This window comes from Panthera pardus, unplaced genomic scaffold, assembly GCF_024362965.1.
Source record: "Panthera pardus isolate Hobbes unplaced genomic scaffold, ASM2436296v1 HiC_scaffold_24, whole genome shotgun sequence".
Classification (NCBI taxonomy): Eukaryota; Metazoa; Chordata; class Mammalia; order Carnivora; family Felidae; genus Panthera; species Panthera pardus.
The window spans coordinates 76,945,867-76,971,430 of NW_026526810.1; the positions used below are offsets into that span (position 1 = coordinate 76,945,867).

A 25,564-nucleotide genomic window follows, 5' to 3' on the forward strand; every position below is an offset into this window, starting at 1 on the left:
TCCAAATCCTTAAGTTCAGCATTACTCTGTGCATTTTTAAACACGTACAATAAAAATTTGGCACTCTTTTTGGGACACCAACCTTGTGTCTAGCCCCACTCTTTGTAGCAATGGAATGGCATACATTGCTTCTGCAAAGTGACATCCTTCAGATACTGTGTGGCTTTTTGGATATGCATACCCTTGATGGCCTAGGCAGTTTCACATGTGTTGTTAAAGTGAACATGAAGATTTGAACCTCTTTTTTTTTTTTTAAAGAGAGAGAGCACATGCTCACAAGCATGGGGGATGGCGGGGGGTGGGGGGGGAGAGAGAGAGAGAGAGAGAGAGAGAGAGAGAAAATCACAAGCAGGCTACATGCTCAGCATGGAGCCTGACACTGGGCTCAATCCCAACAAGCTTGGGATCATGACCTGAGCTGAAATCAAGAGTCTAATGTTCAACCAACTGAGCCACTCAGGCACCCTTGAACCTCTTGATTTGCATGATTTTGTATGATTTTCTGTGTCAACTGAATAGTGAACCATTTTCAGAGATCATCTCAGGCTGCTTACAGGAAGAGTGGAAATCTGAAGACATTCTGACTCCTGATGTTTTCTATATGATTTTTTTTTTCTCTTTGGAAGCTTTTGGAATTGTTTTTTTGTTTCCAGCATTGTAAGCTTTTACAGTAGTATGACTTGATATGGTCAAGTTGCTATCCATTCATTCTAAAAACTTGTATCTTTCTGTTTCAGGAAATGTTCCTTGATTATTTCATTGATGACCCCTCCTCTCTTTTTTCCCTGTTCGTTCCCTTCTTCCTCTCTCCCTTTGTTCTTCTCTGTCTCTCTCTCTGTCTCTTATTCAGATGTTAGATCTCCCAGGCTGGTCTTCTAAATTTCTTAATTTTTATCCCTTTGCTCCTTTCCTGGGAGACCTCTTCAGTGTTCTCTTTCTACCCTTCTATTGATTTTTTTTTTTTTTAATTCATGGTTGCAGCCATATTTTAATTCCTAAGAGCTCTTCTTTATTTTCTTCCTTTAAAAAAAATACATAATGAATATATATTATCTCATGATTTTAATGATAAGTTTTTGTAGGATTTTGGCCTTGTCCCTTTATAGTCTTTTGTTGTTGTTTTTTTTTCTTATTTATTTTAGACTCTTCCATGTCATAGGCTCTCCACAGCTGTGATAATTCTTTGCTATGTGCTTATGATTAAATTTTTTTTTTTTTTACATTTTATTTATTTTTGAGAAACAGAGTGAGACAAAGCGTGAGCAGGGGAGGGGCAGAGAGAGAAGGAAACAGAATCTGAAGCAGGCTCCAGGCTCTGAGCAAGCAGTCAGCACAGAGCCTGACGTGGGGCTTGAACCCACAAACTGTGAGATCATGACCTGAGCCGAAGTCGGACGCTCAACCGACTGAGCCACCCAAGCGCCCCGCTATGTGCTTATGATTAAACATAATCTCAAGAGCTGATTAGAAGCTCTGGGTGTGTAGGTGGGGCTTATTGACTTCATGGTAGGGTGATCTGGGTGGGCCATTTGTTGGGGAATTCCCAACAGTCAGTATGTCTAGGGTTTTTTCTTTGCCTGGTCAGATTCCCCAAAGGAGAGTTTCCAATCTCTTGACTGCAGGGCCAAGGGCTTACTACTGCCAGTGTTTCTGAGAGCCAAGTAGAGGAACAGGAACAGGTCTGAGTTTCTCTACATCCTGCTTTCAATATACGTATATTCACGTCATGCCTATTTTTCAGTATTGTACTCACACTGTGAAATGTGCACAGTACTCCAGTATAGAGATCCTTTGATTTACCACATCCAAGTAATGAACCTTCAGACTTCCTACCCCCACCACAGCAGAAACAGTATGTATGTGGAGTGGGGAGGGAAGATTTAGGAATCTGATGCTTCCTTAATAGCTTTTATCCAGGTCTTCTGAGTGAAGACATACGCCTCCAGTTAGCCTGCCTCCTTTGCTTCCAGTTCTAGAGTATTTTGAGAAATTAGGTTGGTTCTTAGTTCACCCCTCTTCAAAATTGACTTTGTTGGATCTGCAAGATTAGTTGCCACCTGTCCATCTCCTTTCCAGCTTCCAAATTTTATTGCTGTTATCTCCCTTGTTTCCAGGTTCTTGTGGATTTGTCATTTTAGAAGGCTCTGTATTATAGTTTTAGTAGGGTTTCAAGTGGGGTTAATATTAGATGCATGTGTTCCTTTTGTCTTCTTAACCTGAAAGCTTATGTTCTACTCTTAACAAGTGTTGACAGAGAGATTAATACAAAAATCACCGAGGTCTGTGATAATACCAAAAGAATGTCTCTTTTCTTTCTTTTTTATCTGTTTTATTCTCTTTCTGTTTTGTTTTTTGTTTTTGTTTTTTGAGGGAGTGGGAATACAGTGGGGTTTGGGAGGTCTAAATTTACTAATCCAGACTGTACTGTCTAATAATAGCTAGCATTTATTGAGTATTTTTCCATGTGCTTTGTAGCTAAATGAATCTGAATTAATCCTCATAATAACCCAATTTTTATCTCCATTCTACCAATGATGAAACAGAGGCCCAAAAAAGAAATGTAACTTTCTTGAGGTCACACAGCTCTGACACAGTAGAGCCAGAATTTGAACTAGGCAGCCTGATATCAAAGCTTATTGCTGTTAATTACTATACTATCAAATACTAGAAATGAATTGCAAAAGTTTCTTTTATGTTTCTATTCAGTTTCATTTACCATATCAGCCTTTCCACTACAGAACTGTATAGATGACTTGGAACATTAACTGGAGATATCCAAGGTGTCTTTTTATATTCCTGTGTCTCTCATATATTTAGAACTGACAAGCTTGTTCCAGAAAACAAAATCAAGGGGCACCTGGGTGGCTCAGTCAGTTGAGCGTCTGACTTCAGCTCAGGTCATGATCTCACTGCTCATGGGTTTGAGCCCCATGTCAGGCTCTGTGCTGACAGCTTGGGGCCTGGAGCCTGCCTCAGATTCTATCTCCATCTCTCTGCCACTCCCTTGCTCACACTCTGTCTCTCTTTCTCAAATATAAACAAACATTAAAAAAAACTTTTTTAAGTGAACAAAATTAATAGCCATAATATACACTTGTGTGTGGCTGTCTACTAAAACAGAACCTATGTAAATCAATGCAGCCATGGAAAGGTTACATAAATTTTCAAGCCTCCACAGCCCCAGTCATCATATTCTTTCTTTTCTAGTCATTAAATGGTATCTATGAGCCTGAAAGTATTTACATACTTTGCCAGTGTGAGCAGATTACTCCCCGTACATGGACTGGATCTAGAACCCTAGTGGAAATTTTTATTAAATTGTTGCAAGTGGAAATTAAAATGTATCCGAGTAAGTTAATTTAATCTTCCTGAAATTAGTTTTCAGTCTTCAAAATACTATCCTTTTCTGTCTCACAGTGATAAAGGAAACGCAGATATCTTACAGAGAAACTAAAAAGACCAAAGGATGCATGTAAATGTTTGGAGAAAAGTCATACTATGAGTCAGGAGCCAAATCTTCTGTTTTCTAGACAGTGCTGACTCTCAGCTAGCTGGGGAAATCCATCTTGGCCAAGTTAATCATTCTCTAAAAGGCTGGACAATTGTGTGGGTGCTAATGGCATCAGAGAAGACAAGGTATGCAGGAAACACATCCCACACTTGACAGGATGTTCCCAGGGCAGGAAGGGCATTTCTCTTCCTCAGTAGAATTGTTTCATTGAATAAAGACAACGTGAGATCATTCAAATCTCCCCAAAATACCAAAGACTGATGAAAGCAGGATATATAGAACATGGTGAGTCTAGTGTAAACCAGTGGGATCATTTATGACATCATAATAAAGTAACAGTATTTTGTGTATATACTTTCTTCCAAGAGATTCAAAGAAATTTACTTAGTCAGTCAGTCATCAAAGTTTTAAATCTTCGGTGGTCAGAGTGCATGGTCCCAGAGATGGGAGCAGAACCCTGGTTTAGTCTCAGCCTTTTCTCTCTGGAACTCTACCACCATGTTTATGAAGCTTCCATTTCAATACCACCCAGTAAAGTACCCCTCCCCTCCTCACCCCAGCTTCTGCCGCTTCTCTAAAACATTTCCTTTTTTCATCTTCTTCTAATTCTCCCATTTTCATCAAGTGCTAATCTACATCTTACATGGTGGATAGCTCTTGAACAGTTCCAACAACGAAATATCATTCATCTTCCTTAAGTAAAGAAGGATATCTCTCTCTAAGATAGAACTGAGGCTGAGACAGCACCAGTAAGTAGTTGGCAAATGAAAACATGATGAGAAGCCTTGAGCCAAAACTTTGGTGGTTTTCCTAAACTCCTCCTTGTTGGTATTTTCCAAGGTATACAGAAAAATGTTGAATATAGCAGTCACCTAAGCAGGAATTCTCTTCCCAAAACTTAGCTCAAGAGAACACTGAGACTTACAAAAACAGAAGAGAGAATGAAACTAGATATGAGCTTACCTGCAGATGGTAGAAACAACACAGAAACAAGTAGAAAACTCCATTGTTCAGTGTAAGTTATGACTTGCCTTGCTTTTTCTCCTGTAAACTTTGTGGAGAGCACAGTGCATCAGTTATAAACATTGTGTTTGTAGTCTTCTGAGTCTGAGAACACTGCCTCTATAGAATCTTTCATTGTGTATCTAAAGTGATTTCATATTCTCTTAGTTTGTAGGAAATAATTGTCAAAATTAATTAATGCACATGAAAGAAAAGGACCCAAAGAATTTTTACTTACTTTTCTTGCTTGCCTTTGACTTAAATGTTTATTTATTTTTGAGAGAGAGGGAGAGAAACAGAGTGTGAGTGGGGGAGGGGCAGAGAGAGAGGGAGACACAGAATCCAAAGCAGGCTCCAGGCTCTGAGCTGTCAGCACAGAGCCTGACTCGGGCCTCGAACTTATGAACCATGAGATCACGACCTGAGCCAAAGTCAGATGCTTAACCGACTGAGCCACCCAGGTGCCCCATAGCAACATTGTATTTAAAATTAATCTGCTTTCTGGAGCTCCTGAGTGGCTCAGTCAGTTAAGCATCCAACTCTTGGTTTCGGCTCAGGTCATTATCTCACAGTTCGTGAATTTGTGCCCCGCATCAGGCTCTGCACTGACAGCACAGAGCCTGGGGATTCTCTCTCTTCCCTCTCTCTCCCTGACCCTACCCCATTTGTGCACTCTCTCTCTCAAACAAACTTAAAAAAAATTTTTTTAAATTAATTTTTCATTTTGCAGTTCAGGTGCTGAACTACAGCTGTGTGTATGTGTAAAGAGGAGACAGGTCAAAGACAAAATCACTTCACATCTTCCTTGGTGTGAGCACTAGTATGGTTTTATCTGAGAAAAAATGAGGCCTCCAAAAGCTTGGACCAGTCAAATGCATGATGCCTTGCTCCTCAAACACCCCACCTGATCAGTTTTTACCTATAAACAGCTGCTGACCATTTTCAGAGAGAACAACTTCTACTTTAATTAAGCTCCCCTTCTACATCAGGTCCTTTTTTTTTCCTTATTTAAATTTTAGTTAGTTAACATACAGTGCAATATTGGTTTTCAGGAGTAGAATTCAGTGATTCATCACTTAAGTACAACACCCAGTGCTCATCACAAGTGCCTTCCTTTAATACCCATCACCCACCTAGCCCATCTGCCACCCACCTCCATCCATCAACCCCCAGTTTTTCTCTGTTATTAGGAGTCTCCTGTAGTTTGTTTCCCTCTTTTCTCTTTTTTTCCCACTTCCCATCTGTATATTAGATCCTTTAAAGAAAACTGTCCACAGCCAAGTGCAGGAATTTCAACTTTCCATGATTCCTGAAGAGCTGTTTACACTTACTCATTTCACACGTTGAATATTACCATCAGAAGCTGCCAGGGAATGATACTGGGTGCCTTATCCACTGGGCTCCAACTAGCTGAATAGAATTGGGGACGGGGTGGGGCGGGCGTCTGCTCTTAACTAAGGCTAAGATAAGTACAACTTCTCACCACCACCCCCCATTCTCCCCCCCGCCCCCCCCCCCCCACACACACTAATACATTAAAAGGAGAGAGGTAGGGCTGAAGGTGGAGAGGTAGGTTGAGGAAGGAAACATACTTCAGCACTAACATGTGGCCTCCTGGGACCCCTTATCAAATTGACCCCTGGTGGTTTCCAAAAGTCATTAGAGGGGAGAAACATTGCCAGAAAGAACATGCCGTGAAAGCCACATGGTTTTGAGATCCTTGCTCCAAAGATCTTTCCATATAGAAGTTGTATGTGAGTTGATGTCATTTTACATTTTTATTGATGATAACTTGATAGATAAATGTTCATAATACTGTTGAAGATAGTGGGAGAGGGAGTGAAGAGGGTGGGAGGTAACTTATTTCACATTTTAAAAATTAAGCAATCTGAGTAGTAAATAAAATAGGAATTTGAAATTCCTGACTCAGGCCAGAACCCCCAAACCACAGATCCTATATTGATAAAAATTTGGAATGAGATCTTCAGTAGTAAATAGGGAGAGCGATATTAGATGACTGATGTTTTGATGATGGTTCCACCTGTAAGTGCCTTTGGACCAAATTCGGAGCAAGGGATTATCATTACCCACACTGGCCTTCTCACTCAGCCAGGATGCTGCCTGCTGAAAATCTCCCTACTGTGCCAACTGCTGCTGCCTCAAGGCACTCCCGGCTTCCACCCTCTTCTGGGTTTTTATGCTGTCTGGCTTGCTCTGTGAGTCCGAGGTCAGCTCTCACTCCTAATCTCACACCAGCTGTATCTCCTCCGTGTCTCTGCCCTCAAGCCTCCTGCTCTACCCTCCCCACCATCCTGCTGCCAGTGACTCACCTCCTGTCGCACACAGAAAATAGAAACTGTCAGGAGGAGTGACCTCACATTTCAACATACACACCACACACATACATAGACGAAACCACATGGTCAGGCCAATTTATCTATGCTCAAATCCATTTCAGTTCTAGAGGTGTTCTCTCTTTCTCTCTTGCCTATTCTCTGGATTCTCTTACTGCTTTCTCAGGAAACTTGTTCCAACAATTATCCTTTCTGTGCCTTGTATCTTCATCCTTTACCTTGCCGCTGACTTTTTCTGATCAGGATATAAATATTCTCAAGTCTGTCTTTAAAAAAACAAAATCAAATACCTCCTCCCTTCAGAATGAAGCTTCTGGAGGTTGGAAGTTTTGAAGAGACCACACAACATCGTTTCTGAAATGAAAAAGCAGAATTGTTATTTTTGGTAAACAAAATACAGATATGCTTGTAAAACAGAGTCTCTCTGGAAAAAGCAAACTGTAACCTTATGTAATTTAGGAAACCAACTGAAATCTCACTCCTGTCCCCGTGGCTTCCTCAAAATGACTCCACGTTGCAGGCCACACTTTGTTGTCTCTATAAGCACTGATACTTAGCCTCTCCTTTCTTCTTAAAAGCTCTTGATAGTCTGAGAGACTTCTGTCTCCTGGTTTTTCTTTATCTCTCTGACCATTCCTCAGTTGACATTAAATTCTTATCATTCTAGCCTTCAAAAAATAGTATTCTTCATATTTCATCCTCAGCTTTATTCCTTTCTTTGTCTGTATCCTTCCTGTTAAACTTCTACTCCATGATGCCTTGAAATCTTTATCTCCAGCCCAGAGCCCCCTGCTAGATAGTAGAGTCACATAACTGGCTGCCCACTGGATATCTCCCACCTGGGGATATGATGAGCTTTTCTTCTCATAGACCCTGTCTTGGTACTAACATTTGTCCAGTTGTCCCAGTCTTCCTTGGTTTATCCCTCTCCTCATTTCCACAGGTAATCAGTGACTAAGCCTGATCAGTTCTGCTCCACTAACTCTACTAACTTAGAAGGCTCTCTTCTCTCCAGCTTTACTGCCCGTGCCTCAGTTCTCATCTCTTACTTGAATTACTGCAGAAACCCCCCCTACTTGATCTCCTAGTCTAGCCTTCTCAAAGTTCACAGTTTTGATCTAACTTGGTAGTCATATCATGCTCCTGTTTTAAATTCTTTGTCCCCCCCCCCCCCATTGCTTTCAGGTGGGAAAAGATTCCTTATCACAACTTACAAGGACCTTTGTGAACTGACTTCTACATTTATTTCCAGCCTTATTTGTGGCATTCCTCAGGTCATCCCACACCTTTGCTTGAAACACATTTGACAGCTTGCAGTTCCTTGAATTCGGTGTACGAATAAAGAGCTTCCACCTTCAACATGCTGCTCCTTGTCCTTGGAAATTCCCATTCCATGCCTGGATAATTCATCTGAAACCTCAGCGGTCGCTTCCTCTGTGAAAACGTCCCTGACCACCCTCCCTACCCTCAGTGTGATTTAAGTGCCCATCCCTTGTGCTCCCTCTTAGACTTATTCAATTCTGTTAGAATCATTTGACTGTAAACTCCTGGAGGTTAGGGATTACTGTGTCTTTATATCTGTATCTCCAGTGCCCCCTGTTTATTGATTGACAGAGAAGTTCTCGTTCATGTTCTATGAAGGAACTGGAGTTTCACATACACGCACATGAATACACACCAAAAAAAAATCCTTGAGTTTGGTTGACTCTCTAGATCCAACTACTAATTTATAACAAAAACAGAGGACTGGAGAATATGTTACATGATACCATAGGGATGCGGTCAGCAAAATCTAAGTACAGGAAATACTGTAAGACAAACAGCCACATTTCTGTAACTGCAGTCAAGCAATTGCAATATATGGAGCTTTTTTAGATCCTGATTTTTTTTTTTTTGAAAACTGTAAAAAAAAATCATGAATGAGAAATATGAATAGTGTATATTTGACATTAAGGAATTATTGTTAATTTTTTAGATGTGATAATGGTATTGTGTGCTTATTTTTAAAAAACAGTCCTTATGTTTATAAGTATATTCTGACATATTTACAGATGAAGTGATATAATGTCTGGGATTTGTTTCAAAATAATATGAATGGGAGAATAATCTGGGTGGGGATATAGATGAAATTGGATTGGCCATAAGCTGATAATTATTGAAACTAGTGACAGGCACACAGTAGTGTGATCATATTTGACTGACTTTTGTTTATATTCTTAGATTTCTATAATAAAACTTTCATTGTGGCAAAACATACACAACATAAAATTTATTTTAACCATTTTTCTAGTTTCTAGTTTTTATTTAAATTCCAGTTAGTTAATGGGGCACCTGAGTGGCTCAGCCGGTTAAGCATCTGACTTCGGCTCAGGTCATGATCTCGCCGTTAGTGAGTTCGAGCCCCGTATTGGGCTCTGTGCTGATAGCTCGGAACCTGGATCCTGCTTTGGATTCTGTGTCTCCCCCTCTCTCTGCCCCTCCCCGACTTGCACTCTGCCTTTCTCTCTCAAAAATAAACAAACATTAAAAAGAAATTAATAAATAAATAAATTCCAGTTAGTTAACATTTAGTATAATTTTATTTTCAGGATAGAATTTAATGATTTCATCCCGTACATATAACACCCCACTTTAACCTTTTTTTTTCTATTTTAACCATTTTTAAGTGTACAGTTCTGTGGCATTAAATGCTTCACGTTGTTGTCCCATCATTGTCACCATTCATCTCTAGAACGTTTTCATCTTCCCAAACTGAAACTCTGTACCCGTTAAACAATAACTCCTCATTTTCCCCCACCCCTACCCCCTACAATCAGTATATTTTCTGTCTATGAATTTGACTACATACGTCACATAAGTGGAATCATACAATATTTTTTCTTTTGTGTCTGGCTTAATGTCTTAAGTTAACGTAATGTTAACGTAATGTCTTCTAGGTTTCTCCATGTTGTAGCATGTATCAGAATTTTATTCCTTCTTAAAGCTGCATAATGCTCTGTTGTGTGTATATACACGTTTTGTTTATCTTTCCATCTATTGATGGACATTTGGGTTGTTTCCAAAACTTTTTCCAGAAGGTATCTGATAATAACTATTCTCATATATAAGGTATACTGATTATAGTTATCTTGCTGAAGAACTGGCATAAAACTAATTTCTGTAGACATCAGATCCCAAAGGCTTAAGAGTTTTTGAAGACCTACAGTCCACACAACCCAGGAAGCGCAAGAGACTGCAGGGGGTGATGTATAAAGTTAAGAATACAGAAAGGAAGTTACACTTGCAGTTTAGGATTACTCAGAAAAACTCTTGGTCTCATTGGCCTCTACCACCTCCCAGGCAGCTTTTCTACTTCCTGAGTATCCCTACGCAGTTATTTCTAACAGATGTGGCCCTGCCAAATGTATTTTTACCCTAATTAGGCTCAGGAACTACCTTTCAGCAATTTTATACCAAAAATAAGTGTTACTTACAAGTAAAAAAAAAAACAAAACAAAAACAAACAAACAAAAACCTTTTATCTGTTCCTGTAGGAGATAAACCAAATTAGAATGGAAGCCAAACCAGAAAGTGTTTGCATCAAATATTAGTCTGAAAATTATTCTTCTTCTTCTGGTTTTTGGAAAATTATCCTTTAGACATCCTAAGGAGCAATGGGGTTGGGCGGGGGGTGGTGGTGGCGTTGAGATCCAATCTCTGGTTAACCTTGAGATACCCAGAGAAGTTCTAGAATCAATTTGGAATTTTGGATACTCTCCAGAAGGAGCCATACTATTTATTTTGTTCTATTATGTGGCTCAGATTCTAGATTACTTAGACAAACCCAGAACTATCCCTTACCATCTCATTCATGGTTTTCCACATTAGAACAGTCCAGAGTGGATTGTGGCTTCTCTGGTCATGACTGTCCTGAGTTTAAGAAAACCCTTCCTTATCTTTCTTATCTAAACTTATTTCCTGCTGATAGTCTCAGGAGAGGATTGCCTTTTATATCTTATACTGACCATCCGGGATGCATTGGATATTTGTCACATACCCGTTTGTCCTTAGGAGCCCCAGTTTGTTTTGGTTCAGAGGTTTTGTTTTATTTTGGCTTTTTTGTTTAACTTCTTATTTTGAGATAATTGTAGATTCATATACAGATGTAAGAAATAGTGACAGAGATCCCGTGTATCTTTTACCCACTTTCCTCCAATGGTAGCATCTTGCCAAACTATATTATCACAACCAGGATATAGACCTTGATACAGTCAAGATAGAGAACATTTCCATCACCACAAGGAACCCTCTTGTTTCCTTATTATAGCCATACCTCCTTCCCTCCTGACCTCACCTTCTCTTTAGCCCACAGCTGCCACCAATCTGTTCTCAGTTTTTATAATTTTCTCATTTCAGACATGTTATGTAAGTGGAATCACACAGTACATAACCTTTTGTGTTTGGCTTTTTTCCCTCAAATAATTCTTTGGAAATCAATCCAGATTGTTGCAGTATCAATAGTTTGTTCCTTTTTATTGTTGTTTAGTATTCGATGATCTAGATGCACCAGTTTAACTGTTCACCTATTGAAGGACATCTGGATTGTTTCCAGATTTTGGCTATTACAAATAAACCTAAGTAGTTAAACATATGTGTACAAGTTTTTATGTGAACATATGTCTTCATTTCTCTGGGATAAATGCCGAGAAATACAATACCTTGGCCATGTGGTAGTTGCATGTTTAGTTTTACAAGAAACCGTAGCTAGAGTGGCTGTACCATTTTAAATTCCCACCAGCAATATGTGAGTGATTCAGTTTCTCCTTGTCCTCACTCACCAGCATTTGGTGTCATTACTATTTTTTATTTAGCCATTTTGATAGGTATATAGTGATCCCTCATTGGGTTATAATTTGCATTTCCCTAATGGCTAATAATTTTGGATATCTTTTCATGTGCTCATTTGTCATCTGTGCGCATTCCTTGGTGAAAGTTCTTTGGGTTTTGTTTTGTTTTAAAAAAATTTTTTTTAACATTTTTATTTGTTTTTGAGAGACAGAGAGAGAGAGAGCGCATGGGCAGAAGAGGGGCAGAGAGAGAGGGAGACACAGAATCTGAAGCAGGTTCCAGGCTCTGAGCTGTCAGCACAGAGCCCAACATAGGGCTCAAACCCATCAACTGTGAGATTATGACCTGAGCTGAAGTCAGATGCTTAACTGACTGAGCTACCCACGCGCCCGTTTTGATTTGTTTTTAAGTAAACTTTACCCCCAATGTGGGGCTCAAACTCACAATACCAAGATCAAGGTCACATGCTCTACCACTTGAGCCAGCCAAGCACTCGAAAAGGTCTTTGTTCATGTTTTATTTGGATTATTTGCTTTTTTTTAACTGTTGAGTTTTGAAAGTTCTTTATATGTTCTAGATATCACTTCTTTGTTGAATATGTGGTTTGCAAGTATTTTCTCCCAGTCTGTAACTTGTCTTTTCATCTTTTTTAACAGGACCTTCCACAATGCAAACAGTTTTAATTTTGAAGTCCAATTTATCAATGATTCCTCTTTTTTTTAATTTTTTAAAAAGTTTTATTTATTTTGAGAGCGAGGAAGGGAGAGAGAAAGCATGAGCAGGGGAGGGGCAGAGAGAGAGAGAGAATCCAAAGCAGGTTCCATGCTGTCAGCGCAGAGCTCAATGCAGGGCTTGAAGTCACGAACTGTGGAATCACAACTTGAGCCAAAATCAAGAGAGTCAGATGCTTGACCAACTGAGCTACCCAGGCACCCCCAAAGATTCCTCTTATAGACAATGTCTTAGATGTCAAATCTAAGAACTCTGTGTAGATCTCTGGTCATGAAGATTTTTCTCCTAGGTTTTTTCCCTACAACTGTATAGTTTATGCTTTATATTTAAGTCCATGATCTTCTCTGATTTAATTTTCTGTATAAGGTGTGAGATTTAAATAGAGGTTCATTTTTTACTTATCCAATTACTTCAGCACCATTTGTTGAAAAACTTACCTTTCCTTGGCATATTTATATCGGTCTATTTCTGGGTCATCTATTCTGTTCTATTGATCTATATGCCTATCCCTTTACCAATATCACACAATGTAGATTACTTTAGCTCTGTAATAAGGCTTCAGATGAGGTAGACTTATTTTTCCCACACTTTATTATTTTTTTCTCAAAACTGTTTTAGCTGCTCTTCCTTTGCCTTACCCTGTAAGTTTATAATAATCTTGTCTATATCTACAAAAAAAAACTTGCTGGGATTTTGATAGGAATTGCATTTGAAACCCATATATCAATTTGAGGAGAGTTGACATCTTTACTGTCTTGAGTGTTCCAATCCATGAACATGGATGGTGTTGTTGAGTTCTATATACTTGCTGATTTTCCGTCTGGGTCTTATCTCAGTTGTTGAGAGAGGAATATTGAAATATCAAACTATAATTATGGATTTGTCTGTTTCACTTTTGCATTCTATCAGCTTTTGCTTCACATATTTTGTAGCTCTGTTGTTTGGTGCACACACATTTAGGATTGCTGTGTCTACTTGGTGAATTGATCCTTTTATCACATAATGTCCCTCTGCATATCTGGTAATTTTCTTTGCTCTAAATTCTACTTCATTTAATATTAATGTAGCCACTCTGGCACTCCTTTAATGAATCTTTGCATGATTTAACTTATTCCATCCTTTAACTTTCCACTAGCCTATATTTTTATATTTAAAATGAGTTTCTTTTACGTAGTATATAGTTGGGTTATGTTTTTTTTTTTTTTGTTTGTTTTTTTTTGTTTTTTTTTCAACGTTTTTTTTATTTATTTTTGGGACAGAGAGAGACAGAGCATGAACGGGGGAGGGGCAGAGAGAGAAGGAGACACAGAATCGGAAAGAGGCTCCAGGCTCCGAGCTGTCAGCCCAGAGCCCGACGCGGGGCTCGAACTCACGGACCGCGAGATCGTGACCTGGCTGAAGTCGGACGCTTAACCGACTGCGCCACCCAGGCGCCCCATGGGTTATGTTTTTTAATCCACACTGCCCGCCTCTGTTTTTTAAGTGGTGTATTAAAACCCTTTGTATTTCATGTCCTTATTGAAATGTTAGGATTTATGCCTGCCATTTTATTTTTTGTTTTATATCATCTCTATTTTTTTTTCTGTTTCATTTTTCCTGCCTTCCTATTGGCTACTTGAACTTTTTTATAGAATTCCATTTTTATGTATCTGTCCTGGGTTTTTTACTGTGTTTTGTTTTTTAATATATAGTGTGTTTTAGTGTAGATTTTTATTTTTTTTTTAAATTTTTTTTTTCAACGTTTTTTATTTATTTTTGGGACAGAGAGAGACAGAGCGAGACAGAGCATGAACGGGGGAGGGGCAGAGAGAGAGGGAGACACAGAATCGGAAACAGGCTCCAGGCTCCGAGCCATCAGCCCAGAGCCTGACGCGGGGCTCGAACTCACAGACCGCGAGATCGTGACCTGGCTGAAGTCGGACGCTTAACCGACTGCGCCACCCAGGCGCCCCTAGTGTAGATTTTTAATGGCTGCTCTGGGAACTGCATGTATATATGTACACACACACACACACACACACACACACACACACACAATACCACAGTCTTCTTGTGTCATCATTGTAACAAGTTTTCTGTCTTGCTGGATGGCCTCTTTCCTGGTCCTTGGGCTATAGAAATTGGGCCTTTCTTGGGGTCTTTTTGTACCCATTGGCATTTCTGGGTTGCCAGCTTCTTCACTCTAAGTCTAGGATATATGAGTCAAAAAGAATATACAGGGAACTCACGATGTCATTCTTTATGCCCTCAGGTCCCTAGCCAGTCTGCTTTTTTCTCTGTACCTTTCACAGTCTTCTTTTTTCTAATTTCTGATATTTTTCTTATGTGCAAAATGCGTATAAATTTCATTTTATGGTATTTTTTTTAAGATTTTATTTTTAAGCAATCTCCACACCCAGCATGGGACTTGAACTCACAACCCTGAGATCAGGAGTTGCACATACCACGGACTGAGCTAGCCAGGTGCCCCTATGATGTATTTTATATTTTAGATGTGTTTGAAAACATTTTGATTTTTAGAAACATCAAACTTTCAAAGTCTTTATATGTTTGTTTTGTAGAATGTCTGGGCTTTTTAGTAGTACTTTAGAGATAGGGAAAAGTAGATTTACTTCCATCTTCCAAGAAGTGGAAATGCCCCCCAGTTTTATTTTTGATCTAACATAGAATTAAGGTAAATTTTCTTTTTCTTTACTATTCTGAGTATACCTGTGACTCTGACCCAGCCCACTGGATCTAGCCTTGGAATTTACTGCAGAGGAAGTCTGCTCATGGCTAGACTGTCATAGAGTTTCAGGCCAGTGCCTTTATTCTGTAAACTCATCTTTCTTTCCTGTATCTTTCTTTTATTCTCTTTTGTTAGCATCATTTCAGAGAGCTGCTGCTACTACAGACCTCTAAGCCACAAGATGGTGCCCCAGAGCAGTTCAAGCTAATCCTTTTCTGTTCTTCCCTGGGCCCCTCTTTTTAACTTAGTATTAGTAAACTCAAGGCCATTTATCTAAACCAGGGTATAGTAGTAAACTAAAAATATAAAGCAATAATCCAATGGAAATTCATATGGAAAATTTTAAAACTAATTGTCATTCTTCTTAATGAATCCGGTTGCCGTTTTATAATTGAGCTCACCGAAAATAATCTGTAATCTCAGCATAGCTTTAAGAAAGGAATGTTATGGGTGCCTGGGTGGCTCAGTTGGTTAAGTGTCCAACTCTTGATTTCAGCTCAGGAGCCCCGAATTGGGCTCCACATTGAGCATGGGCCTTCTTGGGATTCTCTCACTCCCTCTCTCTGTCTCCCCCCTGCTTGTTCACATGCTCTCTGTCTCTCTCTCAAAATAAATAAATAAACATTAAAATAAATAAATAAAGGGATGTTATAAATGCATTCTAAAGGAGATGCACCTCTCAGTATCTTTTGAGTTCTTTTGAATCAATGAACCAAACTTTCTTATAGTGTAGATGTTTGCTTTTGATTACTAGCCTTTTAAAATTATGGCTTATAAGATTATATAAAAATGCATGAAATAAAACCACTGGTAAATACATATTAACAATCTTTGGGTGGGGAACAAAAATTGACAGATCTTTGGAAAAAAGAATTTCAGTGAAAGGTATCAGTCTCCGCAGAATCATGACATGGAAAAGTTGGCTGAAAAGATGCAATCTATTCCAGCCATATACAAACTTACAAGAAAAAAAAAAAGTAGAACACTTTGTTCACTTTATTCAAGTGACAACTTATGCAGAATACCTATGTATAAATGTACCAAAGCTGAGCTTGTTTTGGTTGAAACAGGGTCGGGAGTATAGGAACTAAATCCCATCCTCATTGAACCTCTCTGTCTCTATCCCAGTGGACTCTGTGGAACACACTTTAAAAACAATTCATTTTGGGGGCGCCTGGGTGGCTCAGTCGGTTAAGCGTCCGACTTTGGCTCTGGTCATGATCTCACCGTTTGTGAGTTCGGGGCCCTGCGTCGGGCTCTGTGCTGACAGCCCCGAGACTGGAGCCTGCTTTGGATTCTGTGTCTCCTTCTCTCTCTGCCCCTCCCCCACTTGTACTCTGTCTCTCTCTGTCTTTCAAAAATAATTAAATGCAAAACAACAACAACAACCTATTTTGTCTATGCTTAGGAACCCCCCCCCCCCACCAGACCCAATGTAATGTAGCCTGACCAGTAGGCTACAGTTGTAACAAAGAAGCATTTGCTTCAGGCTTACAAAGATGCAGAATTGTTTTAAGGAATGTTTTCTCACCCCTTACCAGAAAAGAGTGTTTCACCATTGAGACTACCAGGTAGAAGAATCACTCCACTTACTTGACATTCTTCTCTTGGCCCTTTTGGGGACTGGCTTTGTGTTTTTTAGCTCTTGCATGTGGTCTCTCAACTAGCCAAGCAGAATCTGCAGCTGCTGGTCTTGGGCCGAAAGCACATGCTAACACAGCACTCCAGGTGGAGAAAGGATGAGATGAAAAAGGTGCAGAAGCAAGCCAGCTGCTTCTTTGCTGACAACATGTAAGTACTGAAGGCACTAGGTGAATTACACTAGGCTTCCATCATCTGCTTGTTAGTTACCTATTCTTGCCATTTTTAAAGTGCATGTGTCTGAATGTATATATGTACGTATATTCAGCCTCATTCTAAAAGAAGATTTGAAGCAGCTTACAAAAATATACTTTCTACAGCGGGATACATTTAAATGGATGAGAAAATAAAGATAAAGGAGAAATAGGAGGGAGATAAAGTCAGAAGTGAGATGAGTACACAGAATGCATGCCATAAGGTCCTACACAGATCATTTAACCAATATTGTATAAATATGAGCACCCTCTGTGTTCTTGGAAAACAGCAGTCGTTCATTGAGTGCCTGCCTTCTTGGGATGCAAATAGGTAAACAAATAAAAAGGTCATGTAATTCCAGGCAGTGATCAATGGCTAGGAAGACAATAAAGCAGAGTAAATAGATTAAAAAGGATTAGGTAGGGGGTAGGTCAGAGGGTAGTAGATGGGGTGGTCAGGAATAGCCTTTTGGAGGGGGCAAAACCAGAGGGAAGGAGTCATTTGAGAAAATGGGGGAGGGTGGATGGAAGAACATATGAAGCAGAGGGAACAGCCACTGTTCAAAAAGCCCTGAAGCAGGAATGTGTTTGACATGTTTGAAGAAAGCAAACTATTGTAGATGAGCTGTAGCAGCAAGAAGGAAAATCAGGAGGTTCTGGACTCAGAAGGAAAGGACCATAGTACAGAAGACCTGTGGACTCGGATAGGCAAGAGAGGAGCCTGGAATTTATTCTAAATATAAAGAGAATGTTGCTATGAGCCACAGCTTCTCAGGAATCCAAAGAAACATGGAAAACATGGTGAGTGACAAAATGGTACAGTGTCCATAAAGAAGAAAGCAGCTAATCAGGAGAGGCACAGACCCTCAACAGGACGTGTAAACTTTTAACATACACTTAGTGTTACATCCGATTTATGCTGACAAAAGTTTATTTTTAACTTTGCCTGGATCATGTGTGTACCTCAGTCCTGGGTATAGGTTTCATTATGTTGAATGTGGTAGCTTCAAGATTTGTCAGTATTCCCCAAATCATTTATTCCTAAAAAGGTAAAATGACTCTCTGTGCATAGAACAGGGGGCTAACCCCTCGTTCAAATCCCAAACCAATCCCTTTTTCCTTAGCTAAGTCCTTTTATGTATTCACGGGAGGGGTTGCTTCTTTGTCTCTGTGAGTAGAAGACAATAATAATACTCTTCACACTCACTTTAGGCAGCATCGGATAGACTAGAGGAGCACAGGCTTGGGAATTAGTCTACCCAGATTCATATCAGCCCTGCCACCTCCTATCTGGGAAGATGTTTCCCTCTGTGTCTTCGTATATAACCCCCATGGGGTTTCTGTGAAGATTAAGTGAGATAATATTTGTAAATAATCCATGGAAAACTGTAGCAGGGCACCAAGTACTTGGAAAGCATATATGTAAGTGCCATCATCATCACTTTTATTTTTCTTAGGTGGAGGAACTGGATAAATGCAGTGTTACAACCAAGAAGCTTGTTGGAAATTGGTCTTATGCTTGGTTTGGGGCTTGTGTTTATTGTGTCTGTTAAAGTTCCAAACCCAGTTGTAAAGATTGATTCAGTGACCTCCCGTGGCTTTGGATTTGAATATTTAAGTTTTTAACATTAATTCTATTTTCCACTAATGTACCAAAGAAGCCTTTTCAAACAGATACTATACTATAAGAGAATAGTATAGTGAATCTCCATGGAAGTGTCACCCAGCTCCAGCAATTACTATCATTTTTCTGATATTGTTGCATATAACCCCCTACATTTTTTCTATTTTTCTTTCCGCTCTCTTTTTTCCTGGAGATTTTTAAGGCAGACAGATTCCAGTCATTTATCATTTCATTTGAAATAGTTGAGTATAAAATAAACTATAAATGGTCCTACTTTGGGTCATTTGGATCAAGGCGTAAGACATACCACGTGCTATAGTCCAAATCTCCTGAGCAAGGCAACTACTTGGCTGTTTTTACAGCACACATACTACAGTGGTAAGTGCTCAAGTGGAGGGTCTATTAGAAACTCTGAGTCACTGGTTCATCTCATAGCAGGAGATGCCTTTGAGTGATCTGGGTGACTACCCAGAAGCTTCTTTGAGATACCACTATTAGCTTTGAGGGCAGCCCATTATTTTTGGTAGCTTGCAAGGAAGTGTCATCCTGCCTTATTAATATTTTGAATATTCCTCAAATTTAAATGAGGAAAGGTGAGAAGGGAGGTGGCGCGGGTGTGCCCTGTGGTGGATAAGGCAAATAGGAACAACACCTTGGGCACACAGAGAACCAGGGTTCTCTGTGAATGTGAAGGGAAAGTCATTGTTAGAATTCTTCATTTTAGTGGGAGAGCCCACTACAGTGGACCAAGTTGAGCATTTGCATTCCCTTCCACTTAGCTTTCCAACCTGTGTTCTAGAGAATGCTGTCTACTAGCAAAGGACATGATGCAGGTAGTTTGTAAGCATCACTGAGATCATGTCAGTTAAGAATGCAGAACACCTCTGAGGAAAGTAGATAGAGTAAGAAATAAAAAGCATGGTGAAGAATGCCATCCTCTGCCTCCTTGGGGCTGTGCTTAATTGTATTCTTTCTTATGCCTGGATTAGCTCGGCAGACGACCCATTCCTTCTGTATGCCACGCTGCACTCGGGGAACCACTGCAAGTTTATCACAAAAGATCTGATGCGGGACCACAAGGCCTGTCTACATGATGCCAAGACCCAGCGCCTCTTCTTTAAGTGGCAGCAGGGCCATCAGCTAGCAATCATTAATAGGCTTCCAGGATCAAAAATAACCTTTCAGGTATGTTATTTGTTCTCTACATAATGCCAACAGAGTCAAGTACAGTATATAGTCACATATATATATATATATATATAGTAAGAATGTGGCATAGTCAAAGAATGTTGCACTTAGTTGAAGGTTCTGAATGCTTTATTTTTCTCAGCTGTAGTTTGGTATTTGGGATTAGCCAGTTCCTGGACACAGAAAGTCTGCCAGAGCAAAAGTTTCCATAGACCAGCCTCACATCACATTAATTGACATATCAAAAACATCTGAGATGTCATCAATTGTGACTTCAGTTATGTCAACGATTATAAATCCTCATACATGTTTTTTATTTTCCTGAAAATTCCTTATCCCTTATGGTTCGTCATATTTCTGCTAAGTAACTCTTTTTCCTGTTAGTTCACTTCTGCGGCATGGTCTCAATTGAGTTCTCCTTTGGTTCTAGTTTAGATCCCTGCAAATATGAGATCTCTTATCTCTTGTGTGAAAGCAAAGGGAAAAAATCCAAAGGCAAGCTATTATAGAAAAATACACTAGCCAATGGTATATGTGGTCCAATGGTCAAAAAATATACAAAACAACAGCTCTATAGGAAAAATCAAGACTGGGGGAAACTATTCAGGACAACTGACTTGGTTTCCTCAACAACAACAAAATGACAAGAAAAACAGAGATGAAAAGTAAAGCTCTAATTAAAATTAACAGATAATTCAGTCACGATGTAATAACCTAATTTCAACTCCTAATCAAAGAAATCAACTGTAAAATATATGTACACATATTTAATAATTGGGGAAATGTAAATAGTAGATATCTGATGATAAGGAATTATTAACTCTTAAGTGTAATAATAGTATTAATCTTATATTTACAAAATAGATCCTTACTTTTTAAAGGTACATACTGAGGGGCGCCTGGATGGCTCAGTCAGTTGAGCTTCTAACTCTTAATTTCGGCTCAGGTCATGATCCCAGAGTCCTGGGGTCGAGCCCCACCTCGGGCTGCACACTGAGCATAGAGCCTCCTTCAGATTCTTTCTCCCTCTGCCCCTCTCTCCCACTTTCTCTCTCTCTCACAAATAAAAATAAAGGTACATACTAAATATTATAGAAGAAGGGATATGATAGCTGAGATTTGCTTCACAATAATCTTGGGGGGTGGTATGGGTGAAATAAAATTATCCATGAGTTGATAATGGCTGAAGCTGGGTGGTGCATACATGGGAGTTCATTATACTATTTCTCTATTTTGTATATATGAAAATTTTCTTTCAGTCCAAATATAGACTCTCCTGTAGAGAGTCTTTAACCTTAAAGATGAACTCTCCCCCAAAAAAGAAACCCCTAATGCTAGGGTTCATCTTCACAGAGCTAGCTGCTCTTTGAAAATCCATTGTTAAGTAAGACAGAGAATACTCCTGAAGCAAACTGAGAAGTTGTCAGAAAAGAAAGGGAAATGGCCAGGTAACCCCTCTGTGTTGTTCTCAATGTTTGGCTCCCTTTTTAATTCAACAGTGTATCCCCAGTTATGACACAGTGGTGCAAACAACTGGAGACTCATGGCACATACCATATGATGAAGACTTGTTGGAAAGATATTCCTACGAAGTGCCAACCAAATGGCTGTGCCTTCACCGAAAGACATAAAGACTATACCCTATGCAGAACTTGTGTTTGGGTGCCCTTCTGGTTGGCATCAGAGCTCTTCAGTCAGTGCTCGCTTAGAGCATTGCTCCTGTGTGATCCACTTTGTCCTGTTTGGTCCAGATGTCAACAAATTGAGGGGTTTTTTTAAATTAAATAAAATATATCTTTTCATAAGCAGTTGTATTTGTATTTTTTTTTACCAGCCATTTGTTTTTGGAGAATTTATCCATAGTTGGGGAAGTCAGGGCAGAGTGAAATCTACTTTTCTCCTGTCGGGCCAGCTTGGCCATTCACTTGGACAACAGGTGATTCTGGTATCCATTTTGCTACCCCTGACCTCACCTTCCAGGTCCACAAATAGCAGAGCCAATGCATCTAGGCCTAGGCTACTCATGTTGTTTCCAAACCCCTTCTACCATTTCTGGCATGATCTCATCCTCTACACATGATCTGCTACTCACACTGAGTCACTTATGGTCCTCTGTGATAAACTGGCCAGGAAATCAGAAGCTTATTAGCAACTTTTACTTACCACCCAATGATTTGAGTGGGAGAGAAAGGAGCAATTTGTTCTCTTTAGCCTGTGGTCATTTCTTCATTCTACAATGCCTTTTTCAAATTGGTTCAATATTTTGTGAACACTATTAATCTATCACTCAGAATATGAGGGCTTTTTAAAGGATACAGATTTTTCTTCATTTAATCAAGTTTGACTTAGTTTAACAAAGTGATTAACTTTTCATGTTTGCCTCTCTTTTACTTCCTTGCCAGCCTGCTTATACCTCACTGGGCCTTAATTTTAGCTGGAAATATTCATGTCCACAATACTTTATGTTTTTTCTTTATTCATACATGCTGTATGATTTAATACTCAAGAATAGGCAAAACTGGGGGCACCTGGGTGGCCCAGTCAGTTAAGCATCCAACTCTTGATTTTGGCTCAGATCATGATCTCACAGTTCGTGAGTTTGAGCCCCACATCGGGCTCTGTGCTGACAGTGCAGAACCTCTATAGGATTCTCTCTGTTTCTCTCTCTGCTCCTCCCTCATTTGTGCACTCTCTCTCTCAAAAATTAATAATAAACTTAAAAAAAAAAAAAAGAACAGGCAAACCCAGTCTATGGTGATAAAAATCACAATAGTAGTTGCCTGAGGCAAGAGCACAAGAGACCTTTCTGGAGGGTGATATAAAGTTCCCTGTGTATTGATCTGGGTGATGCTAACTTAGGTGTATGTGTATACTGGTCGATTTATCACACTACTTAAAATGGATGCCTTTACAACAATGTAGCTCAAAAAACATTAACCTTAAAAAGATAGTTATTGGGGCTCCTGGGTGGCTCAGTCAGTTAAATGTCTGACTTCAGCTCAGGTCATGATCTCACAGTTCGTGAGTTCGAGCCCCGCATCGGGCTCTGTGCTGACAAGCTCGGAGCCTGGTGCCTGCTTCACATTCTGTGTCTCCCTCTCTCTGCCCCTGTCCCATTCGCGTTCTGTCTCTCTCTCAAAAATAAGTATTAAAAAACTTTTTAAGATAATTATTTACATGAAATAAATAATTACCTCACTTACATAAAGCCATATACACAGATATAAGTAGGGTGTGTATTATGCACAGAGAGACTATTCAGGAAAAACACAGGAGGGGAATGTTTCATCTCCTTATCCATTTACTGGATCCTACTCTGCTGCGTGCCTAGAAAAAATAGCTTTCCAGAAAAGTGTGCAATAATTTGAAAATATTGAAGATCAGAAAATTCTCCTACATCCAATCTGCTTATTTTCTAAATTTCATAAACTACAGACAGAAAACTGTGTTTTCAGTGAGTTACATTTTTTTAAAGTAACTATCCTAGTTTTTGGAAAATTTTTAAAAAAGAGAAATGTGTTTGTTAAATAAGCTTATCTGACAGCCTAACACAAATACCTCACAAGGAGCACATGGAGATGGGGGAGAATACAAAAGGAATCCCAGAACTTCTAGTGAACCTTGAAGAACAGAAAGTCCAGCAGTAGCATTTTATAGAGGAGGGACAGACCCTGAAAGATGAAATGGCTTCTGTGGATCCCATAGCTAGTTCGTGGAGACATTTCAACTGTAACCCACCTTCCCTGATTCCCAGCCAAATAATCTTCCTTCTCTACATTGTGATTTAGGTTAGGGTAGTTCATAAAAACTCAAACAGACTGAATCATAGGGCATCCAGTATTTAGATTGAGGGACTTAGCCACATAAGAGAAAGGGGGAAGAATGAGAGCAAAGAAACAAGGGAGTACCTCTTTAAAGGGTCCACATTTGTAGAATGGCTCTTCAGTGTACAAAATTGTGTCAGGGAAATTACATTATTTTTGAACTCTTTAATACCATTAAAAAATACAACTCTGGCTCAGTCTGAAGAACATGTGACTCTTAATCCCAGGGTTGTGAGTTGAAGCCCCACGCTGGGTATAGACATTACTAAAATAAATAAATAAATAATTTAAAAAATCCTAATTTCTGCTTGAGTTGAGGTGCATCTGTTCTTTGTCCAGGAGTAAGGGAATTCTAGGGCTACTTAGTGTAAATGACACTGACACAGGACACTGAGGAGTGCAGGAATCTTCTGAAGGAAGGGAGCTGGTACCAAACACTTAGGCTGCCCTTTTGTATTCTGAGTGAAAAAGAAAAAAAGCTACCAGTTAAGCAAAGTCTGAGACAATGGGAAGAGGAATTCTTTTAAGTTATGCTCAAGGGGGCCTCAGTGCCTCAGTTCATGAAGTGGTGAAGCAGTTAAGCATCAGACTCCTGATTTCAGCTCAGGTCATGATCTCACGGTTCATGAGTCCCAGCCCAAAATCGGGCTCTGCACTGATAGTGCAGAGCCTGCTTGGGATTCTGTCCCCCTCTCTCTGCCCCTACCTTGCTTGCTCTCTCTCTCAAAGTAAATTAAAAACAATAAACTCAAAAAAAAGTTATTTTCTGGATTAATAGTGTCTTTTAAGTCAGCTATGAACAGATGAAGGCTTTGAAAGGGCAAATGAAGGCTTTGAAAGAGCATTAACTCTGCCACTGAAAAATACCTCCAGGGGCGCCTGGGTGGCTCAGTCAGTTAAGTGTACGACTCTTCATTTTGGCTCACGTCATGATCCCAGGATCATGGGGTCAAGCCCCATGTGGGGAACCGCACTGACAGCATGGAGCCTGCTTGGGATTCTCTCTCTCTCTCTCTCTCTCTCTCTCTCTCTCTCTCTCTCTCTCTCTCTCGCCCTGCCTCTCCCCTGCTCATGTTCTCTCTAAATCAGTCGATCAGTCAATCAATCTTCTAAAGTGCTTTGTGTTTCCCTCAGAAATGCTCCTGAATTTATACTCTCTTTGCCTCCTGCTGTTCTCGGACTGAATAAAGAGAAGATCTCAAAGGGGAAGGCTGAGTTAATTATTCTCTCAGGACTACATTGACACTACCTCACCTTAGGTGTCTTGTTCTTCACATTAATTTGTGTCTTCAAGTTTGCATTTAAATATAATTACTTGCTCTTTGGTCCTGTAGCAGGTTTCTCATTTTTTGAAAAATTGTCCTAATGTATTATAAAATACATCATATATGTTCACGTTGGATTTCTTTTTCCCTAATAGCTTCATTCTAAAGCAGAAATGGAAAGGAAGAGTGTGTTATATGGGCACCTGAATTCTGTCCATCATGGTGAGTCTTATACTCATTTGCTAAAAATTAGTATTATCAGGGTAATTGAGGGCAAAGGTAAATGGAGTCCAGATCTGGTATTTCAGCCGTCCTTCAGTAATTTGGAATTCCTAGAGTGAAAAACATCTAAGGGAGCCCTTGTGGGAATGACTGGGAGTATAGCAACATAGACCATTGTGAAGATATGGTGATATTTCTTTTTTCTTTAAAAAAATTTTTTTTTTGAGAGAGAGAGGCAGAGCACGAGCAGGGGAGGGGCAGAGAGAGAAGGAGACACGGAATCCAAAGCAGGCTTCAAGCTCTGAGCTGTCAGCACAGAACCTGACACAGGGCTCAAACCCATGAACCGTGAGATCATGACCTGAACCAAAGTCAGACGCTTAACCGACTGAGCCACCCAGGTGCCCCTATTTTTTCTAATGTTTATTTATTTATATTTGAGACAGAGTGTG

General features: G+C 39.7%; 1 protein-coding gene across 2 annotated transcripts in view; it reads left to right on the forward strand.

Moving 5' to 3' along the window:
- PRORP (protein only RNase P catalytic subunit) overlaps window positions 1-21,609 on the forward strand; it is a 131,466-nt gene extending 109,857 nt beyond the window's left edge. For both annotated transcript variants that reach the window (XM_019426159.2, XM_019426160.2), the window contains 3 exons: window positions 16,797-16,945; window positions 19,603-19,798; window positions 21,301-21,609. In XM_019426159.2, the coding sequence (XP_019281704.2) occupies window positions 16,797-16,945; window positions 19,603-19,798; window positions 21,301-21,432 (477 nt within the window). In that variant the 3' untranslated portion in view covers window positions 21,433-21,609. The remainder of the gene's footprint in view (window positions 1-16,796; window positions 16,946-19,602; window positions 19,799-21,300) is intronic.
- The last annotated feature ends 3,955 nt before the right edge of the window (window positions 21,610-25,564 follow it).